The following is a 27,903-nucleotide window of genomic DNA, read 5'->3' on the forward strand; positions in this document are numbered from 1 at the left end:
TCAGAGATTTTGTTTAACAATCAGGGATATATTTACTCAACATAAAAGAGAAAATGTTTCTGCATTCAGGGAGTTTTTCAAATTTGTTTATCAGAACAAGGCGCTTCTCACAAACAATAAAAGTATAAGAAGTTAAAAATGCACAATACATAAATAAAACTATATACTGAAGAAATAAACATTTCTTAAAAAGTATCGGGAATAAAACTATAAGAATAATCAATCGTTTTGGGGAGGAGTATCATCAGAACTCCAGAGAAGTAGATCAAACAGCATGGTTTCTTTATGTGGAACAAAAAGTACAGCTACAAAAAGTTATAGGTTTCCAGGTTTCGCCACAAGTACCTTTTCCACTGTGGAGAGCATCAAGGAACATGAATGATTTATGTATGTGTACCAAACATTAAAGCTTCTTTTTTTCACATGCAAACATAAAAGTTCAGGATTTGCAGGTTTTGGGAACAGTATTGTTGGTAATATAAAGAAGCATCATGGAGCACAATTTCTCCACATCAGAGCTGCCAACATTTTCATTTGCGTTCAGGGAGATTTTGTTGAACGATCAGGGAGTACGAATATATCAGCATACTAGATAAACAGTTCAAGAATCAGGGAGATTTTCAAATTAATTTTTGTTCAGAACATAGAAAGATTGGTTTATTTTCAGGGTCTGCAGAATCAGGGAGATTTGGCAGCTCTATCAAGAGAATAAAAGCGTTCTGAAATCAAGTCTGAAACTTCTCACTCCTGAACAACAGGTTCGATTCAAGCCCAGGGCTCTGTCTATACCAATGCCTCATATTCTCTCTAATTACCCAATGAGTTCTTAGGCTTTTAAGTCAATGCACTCTTTGAGACCCGTGTCCAAGGCCCTCCCGCTGTTCTCCTTCTCTCTCCCTCTCCCTCTCGCTGTCTCCATCCTCTGGCAGTGATCCACAACTAGAACTCCAGCTTACCCAAGACTGTCTGAACACTAATTTACAGACTAATCTTCAGGGACGTGTCCAGGTCCTTGGCGTGCAAGTTCTGGCGTCCACACACCCACCCCGACTCATCCCAACTCCTGGACATTTCTTACGTTGACTTTGGAAAGCCTGTGCTAAATTTCCAATTTCCTCTCCCTGTGAATCGCAGTTGTCCCTGCTGACTCGTTTTTTTATTTTATATTTTGTGTTTGTGTGTGTGTGAGCACAGATGGTGGAGGGTGGAAAGGAGGGGGGGGGGGAGCACAAGAGTGGATGAGTAACACCAGGTGTGGTGAAACTGAGGAAAAGTCCTCTTGATTAGCGCACACTTGAAGCTGACTCATGGCCAAAAATCACGGTAATTGATGACCTTCTCCCAATTTATTGGAGAGAGAGAAAAAGAAAAAAACTTGGAGCATGTTTTTTTTTGTCTTGGCAGGTGGAATTAATTGTTTGATCTCTGCGGAGTTGCTTGTGATTGTCAGGCAACTGGCACGGTGCTGGATATCTTTGTCTGAGAGAAACTTGTTGATTTGTACAGGGTCTGGGTTTACAGTACATCTGATATGAACCCTTTCTCTCATCTTGGTTTTCTGCGATTCACCTGTTTGAGTTACGATTCCTATAAAGCCAAGCAAGCTAAATGGTCTTTATTCTAATCACCGGACAATGGTACCACTGCCTCTCAGTGCATGTACACCCAATGCACAAGTTACCAAATCTGGAATGAAATGCCGACCAATACACATGAACTGCGAGTAAATGAACATGACTAATACGCACAAATTGACTTCAGATCAAACTCACAAAAACCATATGGATAAAAAACCACTCAGAATGCCCAGGACTTTTAAACCAAAGACGAACAAAAATGAGGACAAACAATTCTGAGGACCTCGTTTCAATTCAGCTGGCTCAGATCAAACTTCCAAAATCTGGTTCCAGAATGCCCCAAAGTGTTGACAAATCTTGGGTAGAACCCTGACACCTTAATACCTCCACCCTCCACTATGATGCAACATCCTTGACAAGACATGAGGACATGTCACTACATATTTCACAAATGTCAATTAAATCCTAAACCACTCATTTCATCTTTCTTCGAAGAGAACAATCACTGACAAAAACAAAAATGAAGTTACAGGAAGTATTACTCCCCTTCATTTGCGTGTGGTTTTTCCAGCTGGATCAATAACGTTTCCAAGAAGTACACAACTTGAAGATGGATGAGAGGTCCAGCAGCTGACTTGTCATCTATCCGAGGGCCAAGTCTGAAATAATCTTCTTCGTTTTGGAGTCTCAATACCCCATCCAGTCTAAGTTCAGTATGTTAATTTGATAGCTGTGAAGATAATGCACAATATTTTCTTGGTAGTAAGACTAAGAGCCTGCCGTGATTAATAAGAGCTACCCCTGAGAGTCGTTCAGTACGACACTACAGCTCTTAAATCATCCATCACAGAAACAAGGTTGGATTTGAAAATTTGCACGGTGGAAGTACAAGTATAATACATGTGTAAGATGAGGTTTGTGGTAACTCCACGTGAAAACCTCTCTTTTGAGTAGTGTTGGTTCTAAAAAAGAACCGGTGGTTGACTACTCAATGTTGCGATCAGTATGCTCTAATCATCTTCAGGAGAAAGCAAGGTTTTAAACAAGGTTCATTTTCTCTAAAACTACACTACTGCATCAGAGGGGGAGGGGGGCATTTCTATCAATGTTTTATAACTTCAACAGCTCTCCAGTGCTGTTTACAAGTAAGTTTTTTGGGTCAGTCATTTTTTGAGCAATTACTTAAGGTGTATCCTCCCGTTAATGAAGTGATTTTAATAACTGTTTCCTTAAGGAACAGTAAGTAACAATGACTTTTTAATGCCGAATTCTATAAGCATAAAATAACTACCAACTACCTATACTCGGCGAGGTGTACTTAAAAGGAAGTATTTCCATGCATACATGGTTTTTGACAGGAAGCGTTATAAAGCCGGTTTCAGGAGTCAGGATATCCCGTACTGATATGCTTTACACAATCAGGGGCGTGCTTTGGCGACCCCGAGCGGAAACAGGTTTCTGACGTAAAATCCACTGACCACAAAAATTTCCAAGAGCTACGCAAAATGGGGTCAGTAACTAGAAACAGTTCATGGCGCTGGTACTTCTTGAAATCTTAAAATCTTTAGTCTTTGTTTTATTATTTATTTTATTTTATTTTAATTCTTCGGACAGAACAATAAAACAAGCACAGGCCGTCCAGGGAAGGGCAAAAGTTAAAAAAACTGTCATCAAAAAAGATGTGCCCTCCCAGACAATGGAACTAAGTCTTTAGGATTGTAGGTTGAACAAAACAAAAATTATAAGAGCAGGATTACAACATACAACCTCTAGGCCGGCGCTCTACCGAGCTATATACATGTACCCTAATGTTAGCGCACCCAAGTTTACAATACAACCTGGGAAAGAGGCAGGAGATGGATCACCCTTAAGGGGATGAAACCTTTTGAAAAACCAATCTTCACCGGCTACGGCTGTTGCTAAGGGTGTTGCTATGGGCATCATATGCTTCAATGCATGTTGATGTGACAACCAAGCCACAGCCGCTGTATGGCTAATCCTAACATGGCCTTATTCTCACTTTCACATCAATGTTACCCAAACCTTTTAATAAAAGTAATAACATTTATTGGGGCAAAACATTCACAAGTACATGTACACACTTTACAACAGTGGGATGCCCTGGAGAGCATAAAAGTTATAAGTATAACTTTCGCCAACAGGACAAAGTAGTCTGAACCCTTTCTAGTGGGTGAAAATCAGTATCTATTACTGCTGTTGCACACAGGGACCATGACACAGGAGACAGGAGCATGAATTTTCAAAGCTGCAACAGCTTGCATGATTCTGAGAAAACAAGTGCACTTATGCTGAAGAGTAAAAATTGCATCACTGATGGTAGCCTACATTTATGTGTGGGTTAAGGCCAATCACAACTAAGTCGAAACAGGTGCCGTGATGTGGTTCTCTTGCTCCCCGTTCTACTCCCCGAGTCAGCAAAAAATCTGCGACAGTGCCAGGTGCCATGGGGAATTGGAGGCTGGGGACTTCTGGGCAATAAAACAGCCTTCCAAATGACTCATGAAATCTTGTATTCTTACTTCCAAACAATCCAGGGTTTTCTTTTCTCCCCCCCTCTCACCCAACCTGCCATCACACATCTTTGAACAGGCTTTTAAAGTCTTTATATTTTCTCTCATAAGAACTTCACATTTAAATTGTTTCTTGTTTATTTTGCATTAAGAATTACACAAGATTGTTTACATGTACCTCCCATTTTCTAATGGCACAAAAAAATGTTCTTCACAAAGTTCAGAAAAATAGTGTCCAAAGACATCTAACTTGTAAGATTACATTTTTGCATTACACCTAATTTTAAAGGAAACAATTTTTCAGATAAAGACGTTCACTTTAATGCTTATATATTTTAAGTTCACATTAATTTATAGGACATTATCTCACAGTGTTGATAAAACTTCACAAACTTGGATGTTTTGTTCCATCAGAGAAGCGTTACATATGGTCCGCACACTATTCGCACAACACACCGCGATACATGTGTAGACAATTGGAAGTATAGTAGCCACAATGAGCGAAAATCGTGTCGCTGAAAATTAGACGCAGGTACGGGGATGAAAACGTTAAAACAACAACTCAGAACTAATCAGTAGCAAGAGTGAAACATGAGCGACATCATGTCCCTGTGTCACATTTCATTCGTCTCTCAAACCCTTTACACTGTCCAGATTGCTTTTGTCGGACTGGCAGTTTGCGTTGAAGGCATCCACAGAGACATAGACGTTAGGGAGGTCAACACAGCTTTAAAGGCACTGGACACTATTGGTAATTGTCAAAGACCAGTGTTCTCACTTGGTGTATCCCAACATATGCATAAAATAACAAACCTGTGAAAATTTGGACTCGATTGGTTATTGAAGTTGCAAGAAAATGATGAGAGAAAAAACACCCTTGTTGTACAAAATAGTCTGCTTTCAGATAGGAATAAAAGGCTTCTGGCCAGAAGTCTTTTATTATTTTAGTGAGAAATTACCTCTTTTTCAAAAAACTATGTTGCTTCTGAGGGAGTCGTTTCTCATAATGTTTTATACTATCAACAGCTCTCTGTTGCTCGTTACCAAGTAAGGTTTAAAGCTAACATATATTTTGAGTAATTACCAAACTAAACAGTGCCTTTAACACACAGGACAATGCCATCTGTAGTCCCCACTGTTCAACACAAGTTTAATCAACAATGGCAGGCGTTTTCATTAGCGCTGATTTGATTTTCCTTGAAAAAAAAACCAACAGCGTGGGGAGGTGAGACTGGGGAAGGGGGTAGGAGTGACCTGAGATCAACACAAATTTAAATCAAGCAAAGTCCACAGGGCGGAAGAAAAAAAAAACATTGAGACAAGCGTTAACGCTGGTTCCTTCCTACCCTGCCTCTAACTGTTAGGCAGCTGAGCTGCAAGAAACACAGTCTAATGCAGTAATGCTGTTTAGTTCGGGTGCAGGCCTGATACTTCACGGAGGCAATGAAGGCGATTACCTCCATGTCCCCTGGTCATTGCCTTGGTGCCCTTGAAATGCTCCAGTAGATATTTGCAATTTCCTCATAGGGTGCCCTTTACCAAGAAGAAAATGCCTTGGTGCCCTTGCCCTTTCAGAAACGAAGCATACAGCCATGCGGGTGTGTACATGTACGTGCGTTTTTGTTCCTTTCTGTGTGTGCTGGTGTGGTGTGTTCCCAAAGGTGTGTAGTTGCTGTTTTTCTTTTTGTATCCCCCTTTTTGCCTGCAAATTGTATATATTTATTGTATATAATATTGTTGTTCTCTTAATGATGTCCTTTTAACCTCTTTAAAATATTGTATCATAGTTGCAATTCAGTTTTTATGCTGTGATGGCTATTGTCAATAAACCTTTTATCTATCCATCTTAAATCTATCTAGTCTACAAAAACTACTACACTGAGTTGTCCAGTAGCAATTGTTGGCCCATAAACATGATAAAGACAAAATGAATACGAATCACAGGCGATATCTCTTAAAAACATAATAAAAAATGTAATAAAAAAAATTCTGATCACTTTATAAACACATGCTTTTCAAGATTTTATATTTATTTTTTCTAACCAGGGAACCCATTATGTTAAAAGACAAAGAGTACAGAATTAAGAATACTAAGCTTGGCTTCAGTTTGGCTCAGACGATTCAAACTTTTAAAAGGAAAACAAGTTTACGCTATTATTCAAAGATGCTAATTTATCTAAAGATAAGTCAAGATGCTGTAAGGATGTAAGACAGTTTGACATATCTTTGAGATGCCCCGACGACATGATAAAAAGGCACATAGAGAGTATAAAATATATGACAACCACATGAAATAATTTCCAGTTTCCCCGAGATTTGATTGGCTATCAATCAGTTGATTAGGAGAAAGGATGAAGTAAGACACAAGGGAATGGTAGGATTACGACTGACAGTCGTGTAAAATGGCATTTCCCGCCTTTGGCCCTCGGGCGAGCGAGGGAGAACGCAACTTTCAAGTACTAATCCAACTTGAAGAGTCACCGACAAATAAGACTTTCTTGTGAAGACAGCTTTCAGGATGGACGGCGGTGATGGGGACATGTGTGCTACGTGCCCTGGCCTGACGAATGAGGAAGTTATTGTACCAGAGGATACTTGTCTTGCCAAGATGACTGAAGACACACACACTCTATGACTCATTTATCCCACTACCTCTACTCCAACCCATCACCTACAAGGTGTCCTAACACGTTTCCCTCTTCATCCTCAGGTACTTTTAGGGTGGTGGCCACAATGAGTTATCCATGGGCTCATAGTAAGTGCGCCTTGCTTACTGTAGTTAGAACAGTCACTTTTTTTTCTTATTCAGGTCAGCAAGTTGACCTGGAAACAAAAACTAAGGGCATGTTGATGACTAATGAATTAAAAGTTAATCCAACTACTTTTTTTTTTTGAAGACTAATAAATCTGAGTGAATATCATTAATCAGGGGTGCAGGTTTGACAATGAAAGGAAATTGGGTGAGAATTGGATGGGTATGAGGGGAGGGGAGGGGAGGGGAGGGGCAGGGTTGGGAGGGGGGAAGTGAGGAAGGATGCGAGGAGATAATGCGGCAGCAGAAGCAATGATAATGAAAGTATGTAAGAAGGGGATTGATGTGTAAAAGGTCAAGAGGGATGGTGAAGGATGGGACAGGTTGGATGAAAGGGATGACCTGGGTGAGAAAGGCAAGAAGCGGTGGATGGGCAATACGTGGTGGGTGAGAAGTGTACTGGGCTCTTTTACATGCATTACACAACACACATGAACAAAGGCTTTCTGTCAAAGCAATACTAGTTAAGTGTCTTGCTCAAGGACAGAGTGTCAAGACCAGGACTGGAGCCCACACCCCGTTGATGAGACACACCAGGGCATCTTGACGGCTCGGCCATGAAACGCCGGTGTAATGATCCGAAGATGAGGAGATTGTCCTTGAGTGGAGGAAGTACAATAGCAATAGGTTGGATAAATGTAGGAATCGGGATGAGATATGATGAGGGAACAGACGACAAAAGGGAACTATGTAGAGTTGAAAAGAGGGTTGATGATGAAAAGAAGGAATGTGAAAATAAGTTGGGTAGGATTGAAGAGAGAAAATCATTGGCAGACGAAGCAAGGTGGGCCTTTTAGAACTACAAGTGAAGCCATTCAAAGAAACAATCATCTTAAGAAGACTCACAGAAAAAGAATCACTAATAATAATCTTGGTGTCTGCTTCCCCGATTGTTAACCAAGTAAAATATATTTTAAATTCCATTTCCGGCTCCGTTTTAAACAAACTTTCAGACAAATGGATCTGCATCCTGGCCTTCACTGGCCCCTGTCACCTGTCATGCCCTTCCCTGCAATTTATGGAAAAAATCCAGCCAATACTGTCTGAACAGTCTCCGCTGTGGCCTTCATTACAAGAGAAGGCGTCACACAGATCGTAACACAGCCCAATATTTAACTTGCTTTCTTTCATTCCGACATAAAACTTAAAACAAGTTTCCTTTAACATAAGTCAAACCAGTTGGCTCTTCTCTGGATCACGATCACATGGTATCAATGAATCACTCCTTCCTTCTTGACCCATCTTACAGCCGGCGTTTTTTTTCTTCTTCTTCCCCTACTCCGTTGAAGCTTACTGTCAAAACCACTTTTAAGTGTACGCGGCGACTCATTTTGTGCCAACCTGGACCAACCACTAATCAATCAAGTTTCTTGACAGAGAGAATGTCTGAGAATTCCACATTGGTCTGATTAAGTTGCGGCGATAAATCCAAGTATTTTGCTGAAACAAAAAAAATTGAAATTGGATCCACATTAAGCTGTCATTTCTATCAGTCATACAATCCGTGTAATTTGGTGAGATTAACAAAAGGTATGCAACGCCTTCACTTAGACCGACATCAGAAAAATCAAACCAGCTTATAAAGGTTTTCTCTTTTACTCAAACGATAACCAATGAAAAAGAGAACGCAAAGAATGGGGAGGAGTCTTTTTCATATAGTAGCCTTCATTTAGGAGCCTTTGAAGAAAGACCACAGGTCAGTTTGGTTGCAACATGTTTTTTCTTTCGTCTTTTCCAAAAAAGAGGAGGGAATAATATGGAGCACTACACCAGCAGGCTAAGAGACAATGGAGGATCTTTCCTCAGACATTCTGATGGTCTTATGGAAGTGCATTTTTCTAAAGGCAGCAGGCCCTCCTCCTTTCCAAACTCAAACTGACTCCTAGCTATAACAATTGAACTATGCAATGAAGCTTTTTACAAAATTTTGAATTGTCCTGCCGTGTACTTAGTGTTGAGTCATTACACAATAATGAACGAACGTCTTGCTAAGTGCCTGACGTCTCAACTTTCACATCAATCAAGTAACCTTACAGATAATGACTCCTACATTTTGAACTGGTTAATCATTCTGCAAAGGTGTTAAGTGTCTTAAGTTAGAATGAAAACAAGTTGTGTCAGAGCCACTTGTCAATGTCTGACATATACATGTATGTCTGACAAGTTTCCTCAGATTTGCTTACATTTGCTTCTTGGAATCAGGCAGATTTTGTACAATCAGAGAGATATTTAGAATTACATTCAACATAATAATGTGGAAGTGTCGTGGCCGAGTGGTTAAGAGCACCGAATTCAAACTCTGGTGTTACTGATCAGCAGAGTGAGGGTTCGCGAATCCCCAGCCATGACACTTGTGTCCTTAAGCAAGACACTTAACCATTGCTTCGTCCTTCGGAAGGGACGTAAAGCCGTTGGTCCCATGTGTTGTGTAAACGCATGTAAAAGAACCCAGTGCACTTATCATAAATAGAAGGGGTTCGCCCCGGTGTTCCTGGCTGGATTGGCAGCAGATTGCGCCACAGCACCTTGTAAACCATTACATGGTGCTATGGATTAGGTCTTATATCTCAAACTTCGTCCCACTCCTTGCAGTAATAATACCTGGCGCTTCGTACCCTTTGGCAAAAGGCGCGTTATAAATAAGGTTATAGTTATTATTAAAAACGGAAAAGTTTCCATAATCATGGAGACTTTCAATAGTATTCATCAGAATATGAAAAGATTGTTTTTTGGCAGGGAACTTTCTGCAGAATCAGGGAGAATTGGCAACTCCGAGATTGTTTTGTGATCTATGTATGGAAGTATAATAAAAAGTGCCAAACAATCAACAAATACTTTAAGACTTTAGCCTTCGAAACAAGAAGACTTTAAAAATGTTTTACATTTATATCATCAGTAATTTGGTCGGTAAGCAGTAAGCAAAAGTTATTTCCCTTACTTCCCCACTTTATTTATCACCGTTTTTGTTTTCCATTAATCAGACCCAGGTTTAGGATATGCCTTTACAAAAAAAATAGAGATTGCCTACAGGAAGAATAAATGTTACAGTACCCCGACTTTTAGATTAAAGATATTTTTTTGCGACATAGAGAAAAGGAAAATAAAAACGAGACAAAGTCAGAAAACTAGAGAAGACCTGTAGTATAAAACAGGACATCGGGCAGACACACATAATCTACAACCGTGACAGCATTTCTCTCAGCGCGCTTTGATGACGTCTTGAGAGGGCAATGTACGGGTCAACCTCAAACACCGCCGATGAAAAAAACACACCTCAAAAGAAGCAACTTATAATTGGGTTTGGATCACAAGGAGACTAAGTCCATCACCACACCTCATTGCCTACAGCCTTTTTACGTATAGAATTATTGTTGACTGAATTTCTGGTCAGTCGCAAGTTTCCGATGATAATAGTAGAAAGGGGGAGGGGAATAGGCGGCTGGGTGCTTGTATAATGTTGCAACGCCTCAGGAGGAAAGGGGGTGGTCATGGCGTAACCAGGATATCCGAGTTGGTCGTCATAAACGACTGAAATGTAATAGTGCGGTTGGTCATTGGTAAATGAGGGGTGGGGGTATAGACAGAATACAGTTCGTCACCCAAACACAGAAACAAGGGTCAATGAGAAAGAAAAAATTTCTACAGGCATAATTTGTTATCCGCGGAAACAAGTGGTCTTTTTGGGGACAAGGGCTGACCTAGGTTTAATGGACTTTTAAGGCTATTTAATGGCACGGACACCTTCGGTAATATTGCCAAAGACCAGTATTCTCACTTACTGATAGTGTGTTATCCCAACACAAGCATAAATGCCTTCAATCATCTGTGAAATGTTTGACTTAATTGGTCATCGAAGTTGCAAGTGAACAATAGAAGGAAAAAAAAACATTGTTGCACAAACTTGTGTGCTTTCAGATGCCTAATGAAAGGCTTCAGGCCTGAAGTCTTTTAAAAATTTGAGTGAGAAATTATCTTTCTCTCAAAACTATGTTACTTCAGAGGGAGCCGTTTCTCACAATGTTTTATACTATCAACAGCTCTCCATCGCTCGTTACCAAGTACGTTTTTATGCTAACAATTATTTTGAGTAATTACCAATAGTGTCCAGTGGCTTTAATCACAGTTTTTCTGATTGTTTCAAGAGCAAACAAAATCGGAAATCACACTAAGTAGGAAGCATATCATGCCTGTTTCTATCACCGTCCAAGTTTGTGAATGAAACCGTTTAAGTACACCTGGTGTAGTCCTATTCCAAAGCCAAACACCTCTAGGCAACTCATTCTAATTACAGTGGAGGTAGGATTTCGCATTAGGTTTCCATTAGACTAATTTCCCCCCAATAGTCAGAAAAGATCGACATCTTTTTACCACATTGGGTTCAACTACAGGCATGACAGGTGTATCAAGCCCACAGCACCCTAAAAATAAGTCTTCTCTTCGGCTCCATGATAAAATATAACAAAAATATGTGCAGTAGTAAGAAGCAGTTCCGTTTCAGTAAGATATTCACAGGTTTACACCCTCTTGCAAGACCACAAGCCCTCTTTCTTCCCCACACCTCCTTTTTCTCTCATGATGGTTGTCATATCGACAAATGTGGGGGTTTATGTATGCATTAAATTAATAGGCTGCATGTTCACTTAACAAGGGTACATCCTGTCCCAATCATCACCAAGGCACACGTACAATGACTCACAACATACCCCCACTGCCCTCACTTATTACAGCTCCTAATGTAACTAGAGTTTATCTGGCCCCAAGGATGTACACTTGCTGGCAGAACTCACCGAATGAAAGCGACCCCCAGCAGCTGCTGGTAGAGTCAAGTATTATCTCTCACCTTGGGACGATAAAAACAGTTGTTCACCTTAACAGTGTAAATTTGTGTAGACGTAAGGCTGCAATGCCTTAATGCATTTGAATAATAACCGAGAGTGTCTGAACATTTCAAGAAAATGTTCAACCCCCTGTAAGAGGTGTGTGAGTGCGATCCTTTCTTGGATTTGGGGGGGGGGTGGAGGATGCTCAAATGAGTAATAACGGTTTAACATTGTTACCATCGTGTCAAAAAGGTTGCATACATATGTCAATTTCACACTTTTAGGGGCTTACATTAAACCTGTTTAAAAAATTCAATTCTTAGCTGAGCTCAGGGCAGAAGTGAATAACGTCAACAGGAGGAAGATTTACCCGGAATATGAAATGCCCCCACAAACAATGACATAACACTTGCACACTATTTTGTCCTCTTAGCATTTTGATCATGTATGTTAAAGGAAGGCACTTTGGTACACAACCCAACAGCTGAACTTCATCGCGTTGTGCCTTCACAACGACACGGCTCAACAGCCGGCCAAGCTGCCCCTAACAGATAAATTCAACATCATGGACCGTCTTCATATTGTTGGCTCTTCTTGTAGGTTAAAATGCCAGAAAACATCACGCTGTGTATTGAACTCTGAATATAAAGCAGGGTAGCATGTTAACTTGGTTAATGACAACATTTATGCCAATGGAAATGGTGAGTTATCAGGGGTGGATTTCACAAAGGTAGTCCTAACTTAGGACTAGTCCTAGGCAATGCTAAGAGATAGGACCAGTCCTAAGTTAGGATGAGTTACTGATCCTAACTTAGGACCAGTCCTATCTCTTAGCATTGCGAAGGACTAGTCCTAAGTTAGGACTACCTTTGTGAAATCCACCCCTGGAGTGGGATGCAGGTTTCCTCAGACTACTTGCGAGCTACAGTAATTAAGTTCCTTTATGGAGCATCCTTGGTTTCAGTACCAACAATAAAACTCTGGAGTCCCAATTCCACAAAGCTGCTAAAGGTACTATTAAAGGCAATGTTTCAAAGGCACTGAACACCTTTGGAAATGTCAAAGAGTGAAAGACCAGTGTTCTCACTTGGTGTATCCCTACATAAGCATAAAATAACAAGCTTGTGAAAATTTTGGCACAATTGGTCATCGAAGTTACAAGAAAATGATGAAAGAAAAAGCACTCTTGTTGGACAAATTTGTGTAAACGGTTTATGTTTTGTCAGGAATGTTCTGGCATGTTTCAAGTTTTTATTAACTTTGATGTTGAAGGGGGGGGATTTGACTGTAATTTTTCAACTCAACAGTGTTTCCTTGAATGACCTTTAAAATCAGCACTGGTTTGATCATTATAACTAGATCGAAACAAATCATTTAGTTTTCTTGACAACTACCAACTGCCCGTCCAGTACTTTGTTTCCAACTTAAAAGTGATCCTTACGTCGCTGAGTCACACAAACCAATCTAGAAGCATTCCCACCACTAACTGACCACTCCCTCTCCTAATGCTCTTCATAACTCCTTCACAAATTTCCATTGTTATCACCCCCCCCCTCCTAGCCCTCCGATTATAGTTTAAAGTATGAGGTGGCACATGGTGGAACCGAAGGAGACACTGAGAACACCTAAGGGCATTTTTGCTGCCGTTGCTTAAAGGGATCCCACAGCAGTCTGGAAAGATTCATATTTGGATATTAAGAACAGAAGACATCTAATTATGACTCCAGGCAAAGGGGAGGATGTTTTTGAAAGAATGGAATAATAAAACTGACCTTTGACCCTATCAGTGATCTTTATATCAGATAGATATATTAGGAGTAGCTTGTAATGGCATGAATGGTAGGGTCTTCAAAAATAACACCAAGTTAACATCCCTGCTGGTGTGCTAACAAAATATTTACATATATCAAGTAATCACACAACAATTGTTCTCCCAAGATGTACTCATAAATTTTCCTGTGCAAGCTATACTTTCTTATTTGTTTACGTTCTTGTATTTGATTGATTACAATAGTAGGATGTGTCACGATCGAGACCTGAACCCCCACTAACGCTCTTATCAAAACCACGGCTTTTGCTTGGTCTCCAGCTATGTCCGACTGTTGGCAATCCTCTACCGAGGCACACAAATTCAACAACGCTGATGGAAAAGAAGCCGAAGCAGTGTTGTTGAAAAGGGCCTATGACAACACCAGGGCCCAATTTCATAAAGCTGCTTACAAGCAAAGAATACTACTCGACAATTTCCAACTAAGCAAATGAGCAGGATACCAGTCACAAATTGCACACATGTAAAATGGTTTGACGGTTAGTCCATTCTGCAAAGAATTATTTTGTTGTGCTTAGCTACTTTTTGGGCTAAGGCATCTGTATGAAGTTAGGCCCAGAGCAAGAATAACAGACTAGAGTAGACGGCTCAGCCATGACACCCCACTCATTCAGAGTACAGAACATTAAAACTAGAAAAGAAGTGAGTTGTATATTAATTTGAACTAGCCTCTTCTCATCCTACACTCAGTAATACTTGGCAGTGGGGTGGAGGAGAGGGGTGGGGTTCGAATCCCATCTTGAGCAGTCTGAGGATTTTTCTCCAGAACTGAGAGACCACCACTTATTGACCCCTTGCACGTAAGTCACACCTGGCGACTGTGCCACGCTCACCATTTTGGTTGGCAATTAGGTTTACGTGTAAACGCCGCGTCGCCTAAAATGCGCACTTAACTAAATAACGCACAGTGACATTGCCCACCAATATGGCACATCCAAGATAATTTGATGGTGACGTCAGCTGAATTGGGTCAATACATTGGTGCAATGGTTACAAAACATATCAATCTTACCATGCAGATAGAGTCAAATGGGACGAGGGATGAGAAGAAGATGGTCCTCTCTGCCTCAGTGAAGTGATCTGGAACACTTGGTAGATTCATGGCCAGGATACGACGCTTGCAAACCTCCAGGGCTGAAAATACATCAAGAGACATCGTGTGAATACCTTGTCAATATCTAACAAAGAAACAAACTTTTCTTTCAAAACGATAGGCAAGTGATTTTAGGGGTTATGTGTTCAATAAAATTTTTTAAAAAGTTATGTTTTATAGTGTCAAATAAAAAGTAAAATGAAGTCGCAGTTTTTCAAACCTCATTGATGTGTCCATGTCCATACATAACACTGACATAATTGAAAGGCAAGCCACAACATTGAGTTCATTTATTTGTCTTCAGAGTTGCATAAAAGTGTTGCAGTTGAGACCAGTTAGTCCAAGACCTAAAATCTACATTGATGACCAATACCTTAGCACCCCAGACTGAGGCTAAGCCCTTTCAAGAGTGTAAGACCAAGCCTTCCGGAATAGAGACTACCACCTCCCATCCCAGACTGAGTCCAAGATTTCAAAAGATCTTGAGATGGTTTTGAGACAAAGACCTGGGCCCAACATCATGGCTCTGCTTCTTACCATGGAAACTTGACAGTACAGCCCATAGAATAATGTGCCTGACAGGCACTATTGTAATGAAGAATTCTGTGGTAACAGAGCCGTGAGATTAGACTCGGGTCTTGATGAGACCACAACACAAAACTCCAAATTAAACATGCATTAAATCCTGAGGGAGAAAACCTGTACTACATGTAAGTGCAAAAAGCAAAAATTACGATAATAAAACTATATAACCCTTATATCTCATCTCCACCATGCAAAGTTTCAAATCCTACTTATATAACCCTTGACTCTTGTGAATCTTATATAAAAGATGATTGCCTTGAATAAAAACTGATACCTTGGAAGGCTTTAATCCATTCAAAGCGGAATGGTCTTCATTATGAAATAAATTTATGGATCCGATGACCTCTTCAGGAGTCAGATGTGGATAAATTAGTGGCATGTGTGATACCTGCATATGGCCACACAGGTGCATATTGCTAAATTGGTTTAATATGTTGCTTGATAATTTAAGGCAACACGTTTGATTGAATATTTCTTGGAACCCTTATGTTTTTGCAAACTCCTAACCACAGGAGAGCAATTTGAATAGAAAACGATAATATTTGAAATTGCATTAGGATTATGATCTGATATCAGAGATGGTGTCTTTTCATTCACTGATCATTACCAAAAGACGTGTCCAGTGTCTTTAAATGTAAACCCGGATTCTCCCATATATTTAGGTACAGGTTTGTACACGATGAGGAATAATCTTTCTGCCTTTTGCAACTGCTTCACAGAAAATATGAAGCCTCAAGGAGATTCTGTGAAAATCCTGTGAATAGTTGGGAATAAAACATGATCAGGAGGCTTACAGACTCTGTGCATCACAATAAATACAAGAGGCTACAAGCTTATCCACAATGTGCACTATTTCTTGCTACATTACCATTTAAGACTGCTTCACTTCTTCCATGACTATTTGAAGCTCAAAGAAATTTTAAGTGAAAAACCTTTTTTGGGGGGGGGGGGGGGAATTACAGGAAAAAATGGCATTAGAATGTTCTCTTGATTTGCAAGAAAATAGACCCCTTGCATCTGCTACCGCCGAGGTCAAACAATGGAGACATGCACAACTCTAAGCCAATGATAGGTCTTCAATGACATCAGTGAGGGCACTCTTTTGGACTAGTGACGTCTTATACAAAGGGTTTATTGAGGGATTGGATGAAGGAGCGAATGTATGTACGCACCCAGAACTCTGTTCAGTATTTACTTTGTCTTAGTCCATTGCCATCATCCTAATTGATGCGGAACTCCAGGCCTACAGTACGTGCTCACATTAGCCGATCGATGCTGAGTTCCATGTTGTGATTTCTCTCCATCATCTTCAGTGTGATCTCAACAGGTTCCCCACAAATTTAACAGGAATTAGACATTAAGACGGTTACTGATGTGCGTCAGTCATTTCTTCATTTCAACCATCCTTGACAATGCCAGCAAAAAAAAAAAACGGGTCTCTAGAGAACGGAGACCCAAGATGTCCCTGTGGAGTTGCATGCTAAGCCTGAAGAAGGAGGGTGAAGGTCATAAAATACTTGAAGAGAAAGACACGAGTTATAAACCCTACATTGCCGGGGGGGGGGGGGGGGGGGGGGGGGGGGGGGGAGTTCTGCAAATAAAAAGGGTCAGTGACTGAATTAATAACTAGGTTTTCATACAGCGCTTTTATCTATAGGCGTCTCATTGCTGTCTTATTGCTATTTTTCAAGACAGGTTTTATTAAGTGTTTTGAATTATGAGACCCATTTATGTAGAACCTTATAAGATACAAGATGCTGCGGCACATTCAGCAGCCAGTGCCAGAAACAGGATCAATACACAGGACCATTGGCTCTACAGTGTATGTCAGATCTGAAGAATGAAGTTAAGTGTCTTGCTTAAAGACATTGGACACCTTTGGTAATTGCCAAAGATCAGTCCTCTCACTTGGTGTATCTCAACATATGCATAAAATAACAAACCTGTGAAAATATTAGATTTTGAGGTTCTGAAATCAAGCATCTGAAAGCACACAACTTCGTGTGACAAGAGTGTTTTTTCTTCCAATATTATCTCCCAACTTATAGGACCAATCGAGTTCAAATTTTCACAGGTTTGTTATTTTGTGCATATGTTGAGATACACCAAATGAGGAGACTGGTCTTTGACAATTACCAGTGTCCAGTGTCTTTAAGCTGATCTGCAGGAAAATGATTGAAGTTACAAATAACAAAACTTTCTGATAATCTCTTAACCAAAGACGCAGTTACCCTAGTTTAATAAAAGGTACAAATTGGTCACCATGATACAGGGAAGAATTTTCGTTTTCAGCGACAAATTCAATAAACACTCTTGTCCTGTGATTCAGTGGAGTAGAGCCATTAGGGAATGGACCAGGGGAATTCACCCCTCGTTAATACGACTTCGTGTAATTGGATTTGCTGCCACACATTTTGCAAGATTTAAAAAAGCTTTCCAAGTTAGCAACCCCTATTGTAAGTCGGTAATGATTACAAATCTTGAGTCACCTTCTAGTAGAAGCACCGTACACCCTTTTAACAAAATCTCGGCCAGTTAACTGGGGAGCCGTGACCCCCCCCCCCCCAATGCACACGCTCATTTGAGATGCATGTAAATTTCAAACTCTTGCCTTTAAAGCAAATTCCAGTCGGTCGATAACATGGTTTGATTTGGCAGGTATTGGTTGATTCGGATTGCTTTCTGACACTTCATAATTACAAGGGCAATCAATCAAGTCAAACTAAGCCAAGTTATCCCACTTTTGTATCCAGGCCTTCTCAGATGAATTGACTCTGAATAACCTTGACTTTAAAAAATATATAGATGAACCAAACTGGTGACTGTACATAAATGGAACATCATACTAAATGATCCCATCAATCAAGGCAACAATCCCATCAATCAAACTCACAAGCACGGCAGCAAACCCTAGTTCCCCAAAGGCAGCTTACCTGTGAATTATGAAAAGAATATTTATACTTTTTTCTTCTTCTCATGAATGGTGACAGCACCTTCTGACAAATTAAGTCATCGATCAAATCACTCAACCACGGAAGAAGCCCAAGCAGTAAATGAACACCTGAGCAACAACTGTAGCCATTATACAGGGGTGAGAGTCATATAAAAAAGTCTGAAACTTTGATACAAATTCAAAGGTATTTTGAAATGATGGCATTTCTACCGAATGGTAACCCCTGGCGTTATAGATTTCAAGGGGCTTTTGGAAACAGTATCCAAAACACTTGAGAAGTAGACCAATGAGCAGGATTTCTTTATTTGTTGAAAAAAAATTTATCTGATTTTCTTCACCAGGCCGACATAAAAAGTCTGAATTCAGCGAAAAGTCTTAACAATCTCATCCCTGATTAAACTATTGAGAAGAGTCAATCTACTTCTTGACCCTTGCAGCTTGACCGCTCGGCGGCGATCCAAGAATACATTTATGACTGATCTCAGGACGGGTAATTAGAGATATCTATCAAAGCTCATGCAGTCTCGATCCTGCTACCCAACGACAACTGTATCAATTATACTAGCAACAGTTATCACTATCCGACCTTGAAACTTGACCGCCGTTGACAAAACCCAGATACTCCACGATGAGTGTTCTGATGACAAATTCGGTCACATTAAGTCCTCAACTAAATTAACGACAAGAGATGGCAGAGCTGGTCCCTGTTCGCAACAGACCAGGGGTGGATTTCACAAAGAGTTAGAACTAGTCTTATCTTGAGTTAGGACCAGTTACTCGTCCTAACTTAGGACTAACCATGCAATTTGTATATCTCCTAGGACTAGTCCTAAGTTAGGACTAGTCCTAACTCTTTGTGAAATCGACCCCAGTGCCAATAATCAAGGCAAAAGAGATCTGCTTTTCACCTCGGGAACTTGGGTCGCACAAACAACTTACAGAAAAATAAGTATTACCAGACATGACAACTTGTTATCTACTGAGTAATTCCGTACACATGAAAGAAGCTCTCTTACCTTCCTGTCAACAAGGTCACCTTATACATCTCCTTTTTTAGAGAAACCCTTGTTTTCAAGCAGTAAATCATAAAAGTTCCTCAACAAAAAAGTATCATCCTGTTTTTGAGAAAAATCTCTCTAACGATTAGTTTTGTGTAAAATGTATACACAAAACATCAACAACAGCAAAAACATCCTAGAACCTAAGATTTATACTTTACCCAACCTTCTCTAGATTGTTATCACCCTTTACAAAATTGTCCAATCCTACACAACAGGATTTTAAGCAGAAAATATTGCTGAGGAAATTCATCAACTAAGCAAAATAATCAAATGACATTGCTTTTGGTATTACTGCTTAGCAAGATTGCTATGTGCTTATCAAATTTGCACTTAACAAAGTTGAGCTCTAAGCCAAATTTTACAGAGTTGTTTACGCAGAAAAACTTACTAACTTCAAAACAATTTAGTTGACTAGAACAAGATTACCTTTAAAATTAGTAACTGATTTTCTGGTAATTTTTGCTGAACAAAACTTTGTTGGCAGCTCCATGATATGCCCTATGGACCAATTTCATAGAGCTGCTTAAGCAAATGAATCTTGCTAAACAACTTTCTGCTAAGAAAAATTGAGCAGGATACCAGTCACACTAGATGACAGATGTGAGATGGTACTTTGGGATGATAACCTTATTCTGGTAAGCATGTTTTTGTTGTACTTACCAGCTACTTACAGCAATTTCTCCCCCCCCCCCCCAAAAAAAAAAAAGAAGAAAAACACTGTCAACTTGTGAAATAAATTTACTTTTTCAGGTTAGTTTTGAAAGGTATACTTTTTGTAATGCAAAGTTATTACACACAGTTGACTGCTAATGTAAGCATCAAAATTTGCTTTAAAAAATAACTACCCTTAGGAAAATGGGTCATGTATTTTTCCAATAGAGACTCGGCGTTTAAATACAGATTGGGTCTGGCAAGTTTTATGAATACCGACGAGGGAGATCTAGGGATAGAGGATGAGCAGTAGAAGTCTTTGGGGATTGCCTTGGCCTTGATGAACTAGACCTACATCTTAAAACAGGATATATAAAGGATTAAGTGCTCAACAATCTGTTTCATATCTTTAGTGATAACATTCATTACAGTTTTAAAGCTATGTTTTTGAGTCCAGGCCTGGATATAAACCAAGGCACTCACAGCAATTGATGTGCCAAACATACACAAATATAAATTTTCCACATAGAACTGCCCCTAACCAGAGGAAAACTGCTAGAACAAAATTTAAGTCCTACGAGTCCAAATTTAATGCAGTTTGAGTTTGAGTGGTTACAGACTGTGCAAGTTAGTATTATCAGGGGTGAGAGTCATTACTAACAAAAAAAAGTCTGAAACTTGGACACAATTTCAAAGGTATGTTGAAATGATGCCATTTCTACTGTTTGGTAGCCCCTTGGATTACAGATTCCAAGCAGCTTTTGGAAACAGTGTTCAAAGCACCAGAGAAGTAGACAAATGAGAAGGATTCCTTTATTTGTGGAAAAAAAATATTGTCTGATTTTCTTCACCAAGCCGAAATAAAAAGTCTGAATTAAGCCAAAGGTCTGAACAATCTCATCCCTGGTATTATGCAAAGTCCAACTTCCTGGGCCATAAATGTGATTACAGTTAGCATAATTATTGTAGTTTTCTTGACAATCGGGCACTTGCAAGTATCATTTGATCAATTTTTCCATGGGTTAACTTATAGAGGGTGTTTGTAACATAGCAACTGCCCCAACTACTGCACCAAAATGCAATACTTGTACAACAAATTCTGCAGTCATTGCCGACACAAAATCTGATAACAAATTATACAGATGGTTTACAGTCTAGCTGTATTTCCACCAAAAAAATGCCAAGTGGACACAACACTGTTGCTCCAGACACCTGACTGCTAAATGTTAGCGTCCAAATTATGATATTAACAGGAATAAGCATCCCCCACCCGACAGATTGGTTTCAATGATAAGACAATGGACACACCAGCTGCAAGGAGACAAGATGGTAGGCTCTGGGCTTTGGGCCCCTGGCCTCCAGGCTCCTGGCCTCCAGGCTACTGGCCTCCAGGCTCCAGAGAGGAACAATGAGATACAGGCAACCGAAACTTACTGTAATCAATGCTTGGTAGGAACTGGAGGAGACAAGAGGGTAGGCTCTGGGCCCCTGGCCTCAAGGCTCCTGGCCTCCAGGCTCCTGGCCTTCAGGCTCCTGGCCTCCAGAGAGGACAGATGAACATGAGATACAGGCAATAGAAACTTACTAAAATCAACGCTTGGTAGGAACTGGAGGAGACAAGAGGGTAGGCTCTGGGCCCCTGGCCTCAAGGCTCCTGGCCTCCAGGCTCCTGGCCTCCAGGCTCCTGGCCTCCAGAGAGGACAGATGAACATGAGATACAGGCAACAGAATCTTACTGTAATCAACGCTTGGTAGGAACTGGAGGAGACAAGAGGGTAGGCTCTGGGCCCCTGGCCTCAAGGCTCCTGGCCTCCAGGCTCCTGGCCTCCAGGCTCCTGGCCTCCAGAGAGGACAGATGAACATGAGATACAGGCAACAGAATCTTACTGTAATCAACGCTTGGTAGGAACTGGAGGAGACAAGAGGGTAGGCTCTGGGCTTTGGGCCCCTGGCCTCCAGGCTCCAGAGAGGACAGATGAACAATGAGATACAGGCAACCAAAACTTACTGTAATCAACGCTTGGTAGGAACTAGAGGAGACAAGAGGGTAGGCTCTGGGCTTTGGGCCCCTGGCCTCCACGCTCAGGATGGACAGATGAACCATCAGATACAGGCAATAGAAACTTACTGTAATCAATGCTTGGTAGGAACTAGAGGAGACAAGAGGGTAGGCTCTGGGCTCTGGGCCCCTGGCCTCCAGGCTCAGGATGGACAGATGAACCATCAGATACAGGCAATAGAAACTTACTGTAATCAATGCTTGGTAGGAACTGGAGGTCTCCTTCACGATCTCCTGTTATGCTTGGATTCATCTCTGGATGACCAGACAAAGCTGGACTGGTACCTTGGGAAGAAGAATGAGAGTGATAGAACAATGAGATCAAATGCACTAAACTCAAACAGGGTCTGGACTCCAGATGGCCAGCCTAAACTGATAGAATAGTACCTTAGGAAGGAAGAATAAAATGAAAGAACAATGAGATCAAGTTTAAATGGGGTCTAAACTGTGGATGACCTGAGGCCAATTTCATAGAGCTGCTTAAGCCAAAAATTTGCTTAACCACGAAAATAGCTCTCTTATTTTTCACATGTTAAAAAATTTCATGCCTTATACATTGCATGTGACTGGTATTTAGCTGTTGTTAACTTAGCATAACAATTGAGTGGAGTCTTGGCTGGTAATCTGATTTTACTAAGCAAGGATTTCTTTGCTTAAGCAAAATTTTGTGCTTAAGCAGCTCTACGAAACTTGGCCCAGGCTAAGCCGGGCCCAATTTCATACTTACGGTAAGCAGAGCCATGAAATTGGGGAGTAATAAAATTAATGAGAAAACTATAACAAGGTCTGTTAGTTTGGTAGGGGGGGGAGAACAATGTTGTAAATCGCCGTTAAAAACACCCTGATCAAAACATACTCGTGCTTACTAAGCACATTATACAACCGGGCAAACACCCAAATAGATGAGCAGTTCTTATATTAGGGCCTTTTACATTTGAAGGGTATCCTTAAGTGCACATACTTTTCTTCTAAATGTAGGTACATGTATGCAGGGCTATATTGGGATTATAAAGATCTATTTTGTATAAATACTTCCATATCTGCAACAAGAGTTATAATGAAATCCTTAGACAAATTCCGAATCCAGAAATGGCTGTGTGTAGTTTAATTTTGTTTGTACAAATTCTTTATTATTGAGCAATTACAATGAATTTATTTGATAAATTCAGAATCCTGAATGGCTGTGTGTGGTTCGATTTTTTGTTTTGTACATGTAAAAAGTTCTTTGTTTCTACTATTGAGTAGGAGAGGGGGGCGAGGGGGAGGGGGAGGGGATATCAGATGAACCTGTGGGATGTTAACCGCAATCGGTACTTGGATGTGAGATCACCTCGATCATGTTTGTGGTTTTAGCTTGCGTGACTGATGACTGAGACGCGTGGGTGCTTTTAAGGGTCCTTGATGATTCTCTGAAGTGGAGATGAGAGGGTCGGCTGTGGCTTCAAGCCAGGTGGCTTGGTGAAGGGAGAAAGCCTCGCTTCACAGTGCCAACTTACAGATTTCACAAGAAACTCTTTGGTTATTCTAAATTGTTTGGGGCATGGTACAGTTGTCATGCAAAAAGTATTTGCTCCAAATGAAAGTTCAGTCACGAATGCCTTAAATGAAATGTCACTAATTGTTGGTGAATAATTTTATGTTCTAAATTCTTTTTCGAAAAGCCTAAAAGGCTCTCGTAATTTTTTTTTTTAAAACCTAATTGAATGATGCTGTTTTAAAACTGTCTATTTCTATAAAAATATATCAAACGAAAACACAATAGGAATGCACACTGAACCTTTAAAATAAGTGACATAAAATGTTACAATTATCATAATATGTAAGGTGCCAGTGTTCTGTATGTTTTATCCAGGTTTGAGAGCGGGTGTTACTCTAGACTCCTCTGGTCCCCAGACAAGGGGACAAACGTGTCAAGGCTATCTTCCAAGGCTCCAGTCAGGAGAAAGGGGGGAAAACCCAGGAGTGTGACCGAGAGGAGCTCTGATTGACCATAGAGGAAGGATCTGTGGTCTGTTTACTGAACACCAGAGGTTCACCCTACAAGGGCTACCGGGTGGACTTACCCCGGTGGACCTACCCCCGTGGACCTACACTGTACCCGGTGGGCTACCCAGGTGATCCTACCCCGGTGGGCTACCCAGGAGACGGTGTGACCGAGAGGAGCTCTGATTGACCACACAGGAAGGATCTGTGGTCTGTTTACTGAACACCAGAGGTTCCTCCTACAAACCTAACGGGTGGACTTACCCCAGTGGACCTACCCCGATGGGCTAACTGTAAAGTGGGTATACCTTACCGGACTCATCGAGGGTCACCCCTATGACTCATTAGCGGCTAGATGGTGAGGAAGATGAGAAGATGTAGGAAGGGGGATATTTCCTAATCGGAGTGTTAGGGCAACTGACAGATAGGTGAAGTGATCACTACCTGGATGATGACCCTATTAGTATGGCAGGTAAATGATGGGGTTGTGCCTATTGATGATACAAGCAATGTGACACACACACAGTCAGAGTATACCATTATATGAGATCGATATCAGGTTATAGGGTTATCACAGATTTGTCCTTTAAAAAAATACAGGTAAATAACAAGCAATAGCACCTCGGACTGTGGTTATAATGCTCAACGTAGTTATGCTTAACCTTTTATGGAAATTGCTTAACTGGTCCACAGTTTTCATAGTTCTCCCTGTGCCCTCAAGACTTGAAATGTTCAGAAGGGGAAGGGAAGACAAAGCTTAATTGTGTCCACACCTCTATATTTCTGATCGTGATTATTGTACAGAGACTATAATTTCTTTTAAAAAGTGACACCAACACAGTTTGGATCATGGTTTCACTTATAGAACCTAGCATGTAAATTTGACATTCTTGTACACCCCCCTGATTAGGAAACAGTGAATTTTAATTTAAAGATGAAAGTACAATACAGCAGAGTTGATTATTGTTAAAATGCTATCATGTTGAATGAGGCCAAGTCTGAGTACTTACACAATGTATTTCAGTCACTTGTGTAAAAACCTCACTAATATTTTGATCAAATTTTCATTTTCCCTACTGATCAAGCTCCACCAATACAAGTATCACACTATTGCTTTTAACACCCCCAGTAAATGCCACCCATTGTCGAGATATCAGAGCCGCTCGATGAGACTTTTTTTTTTCTTGAAGCTCAAGTTACCGATGTTACATTCAAGTTGAATCATGATACCCTTATAGGAAAACAAGGACATCCTCCCATCTGCTCCACTTGTCACCCCAGCAGTAAGTACCCACTCTCCAACCTCGTTGTTCTCTCTCCTTAATCACTAGTGAAGGGTTGAGTAATGCCGCCGCACGCCTCCCCTCCCCTTAATGAGGAGCGAACAATTCACAGGGTTTGGAGGAGTAATTCACCCTGGCATTGGGATCACCAGCTTAAAGTACACTCACAGTGTGTCAACTCTGTGTACACCGTTTGTGCAGACTACCCCAAGATAATTGCAAGAGCCCCTTATGGGAAAGACGGAAGATAAGCTGAGCCCCCTGGTTTAGAAGCTACAAATAGTACTATGATTCAACGTCTGCACGGGGGATGCCGTACTCTAAAACCCCCCGTAATCAAAACACTGACCGTATCGAGTCCGTAAGGATATTTTGGATTTTCAGTTGAGTTCTGTTTGTATCCGAGTGTTAATACTACATTGATCCATATCATCAACTTAAGCTTCAGGAACTCATGGTGATTTCCATTCAATGACACAAAAATCAAAAGAAACTTGAAAAACACCTCTACGCTTGTTAATTTCTTAAGACATTGCGTCCCAGTAACTTCCTCGGAAGTTGGGCTATGACTTAAAGAAGAAGACTCATTTCCCAAAAGTTATCTGGAGTTTTTGTTTTGGACCTTAAAGCAGTCAGTCTTAGTCTGACAAGCACCTGCTAACTTTGTTAATAATATCCAGATTAGGTCAAAAAGGTGTGTTTTTCTTTCTTTTTTGTTAAACTGGAACTTAAAACCAGAATGATTGATTATATACAGCTCCCAAAAGTCTGCTTCAACACAAAACAACATAATATAATCACATCAAAAGTGTCTATTTTTGACCATATTGGAGTCAAGACTTTGACAGTTTTGGTAATTTACTCAAATATACCTGCCTTTCTTTGCCTCAAAGTTCAAAAGTCACCCCCATAACTGTGTCCTCCCCCATAAAAAAAAGCGGACTAAAAATGAAACATCAGACCTCCAAGTCCTTGGTTTGGACCTGAACCTTGAACAATCCAGGAAAAAAACAAAAATATGTTTCTTCAAGTATATGTATATACATATGGAAACAAATATGGTTCTTCAAGACTTAAAAAAAAACCCAGGAACGTGACCCCGTTGCACTGTATGACTGGTGTGTCATCATACAAGCGTGACATAAGAGGCCAGCTGATGAGCAACAGTTGGTCACCAGTTAAATCCAGCGTCACTTCTCATACACACATAACATACACAACCAAGGACGAGGCCTGTTGCTGGCATACATGCAGTGGGGTGACTGATAACACACTCTTGGAAATGACAGAGCAGGTTCTCTCGGCTTTCCAAATCTCAACATGCTTGCCAGCCATTGTACTTTTTTATTTTTAAGAGAGCGATGCCTGTCGTACCTAGTTATCCTAAGGTCTGTAAACAGGCTTGTAGTAGCATCAACAACCAAAAAAAAAAACGTTTGGACTTGAGCTAATATTGGTCAAGCCATTAACAGTATACAAAAACCCTCTATCAATTTTTGAAAGTACTCAATACTCTACATGAAGAGTCTTAAAGTTAATTGTATTATGGTCATTTGGTCACGTTTCCTGTGGGAAGTAACTATAGAAACACTGATGCTTTGGCTGTACCTGAGTTGGCAGCTGCAGCTACGGCTACGACTGTTGCCAAGGGTGTTGCTAAAGATGTCTTTATACTTATCTATATGACTTTGCAGCCATAGCAATAACCATTAATTTGGACATGGCCTTACACTATGCAAAAGAGGGACAGACTATTTGCAAGTACAGTGTGAAGTTTAGTGACATTGTTTTGTGCCAATATAAAGTAAGTTCAAGTTGGCGGTAATGGTCTTCTACCTAAATACATGCAGCTAAACCTTAACTCTCAGGCCTTATTGCTTCCACGACCTCAATCCTCCAATTTCTTTAGTCTCTTCATGCCACTCCACACTAAATTGATTGGACTTGGATAAGATTTGCAAGCAATTGTTATTTGGGCCTACAGCCCTCAGTCCTGAAAAATGTTCTTTTAGCAAAGATGAAAAATCATACATATAATTGTATAAGGATTTGGGAGTAGTGGGAGCAGAGGTGAGGAAATACTTCGGGGAAATTCGCTTTGATGATTTAAGGATGATACTAGACATTTGTTTTTTAAATACAAGTACAATAACAAGCGGTATTAAAACTTGTCTAAATGGCAGTCATTGCTGGTTAGTCTACCTATATTTTTTTAAATCTGCGATGACCCTATAGCAAAATATCTTTCTCATGACATACTCGGTAGTGTGCCAAACTCCATTCTTGTATTATCAAATGCATAATCCAGTCACCTACCTGCCGGATTAGAGGATTAGGATTAAGCATTCACATAAAGACCCTTCAAAAACCCCTCACCCATCCCTAGAAATCACTAATCAAAAGCATTTTTGCCAAGCTTAATTCCCTGAGGTGTTACTATTTTCTAGTGGAAGTACCCATTACAACAGGAAAGTTGCACAACCTTCCAAAAACAAAATCCAGCGTTTGTACTGGCACCATCACGGTTCTGCACTCTGTCATCATCCAACAACTTTCAAAATATCCTCTCCAATTCATGAACTTTTCCTTACCTCACGAAAGAGACAACCTTTTCTCTTTCTCTGAAAAGCAACATCTACAAGAAACTTACTCCTACGTTTGTCAGAA

The 27,903-nt window shown here is 40.4% G+C and overlaps 1 protein-coding gene across 5 annotated transcripts in view; it reads right to left on the minus strand.

Annotated features, from left to right (window-relative positions):
- Nucleotides 1-27,903, minus strand: part of LOC139946112 (mutS protein homolog 5-like) — a 114,042-nt gene that overhangs the window by 23,302 nt on the left and 62,837 nt on the right. For 4 of the 5 annotated variants that reach the window (XM_071943726.1, XM_071943724.1, XM_071943723.1 and 1 more), the window contains exons 8-9: nucleotides 22,160-22,255; nucleotides 14,581-14,702 (exon numbers count right to left, since the gene is read on the minus strand). In XM_071943726.1, the coding sequence (XP_071799827.1) occupies nucleotides 14,581-14,702; nucleotides 22,160-22,255 (218 nt within the window). Of the gene's footprint in view, nucleotides 1-14,580; nucleotides 14,703-21,345; nucleotides 21,369-22,159; nucleotides 22,256-27,903 lie in introns of those variants that run through there. The other variant, XM_071943728.1, reaches the window with a different exon arrangement.

The sequence above is a fragment of the Asterias amurensis genome, chromosome 13 (genome assembly GCF_032118995.1).
Source record: "Asterias amurensis chromosome 13, ASM3211899v1".
Taxonomy (NCBI): Eukaryota; Metazoa; Echinodermata; class Asteroidea; order Forcipulatida; family Asteriidae; genus Asterias; species Asterias amurensis.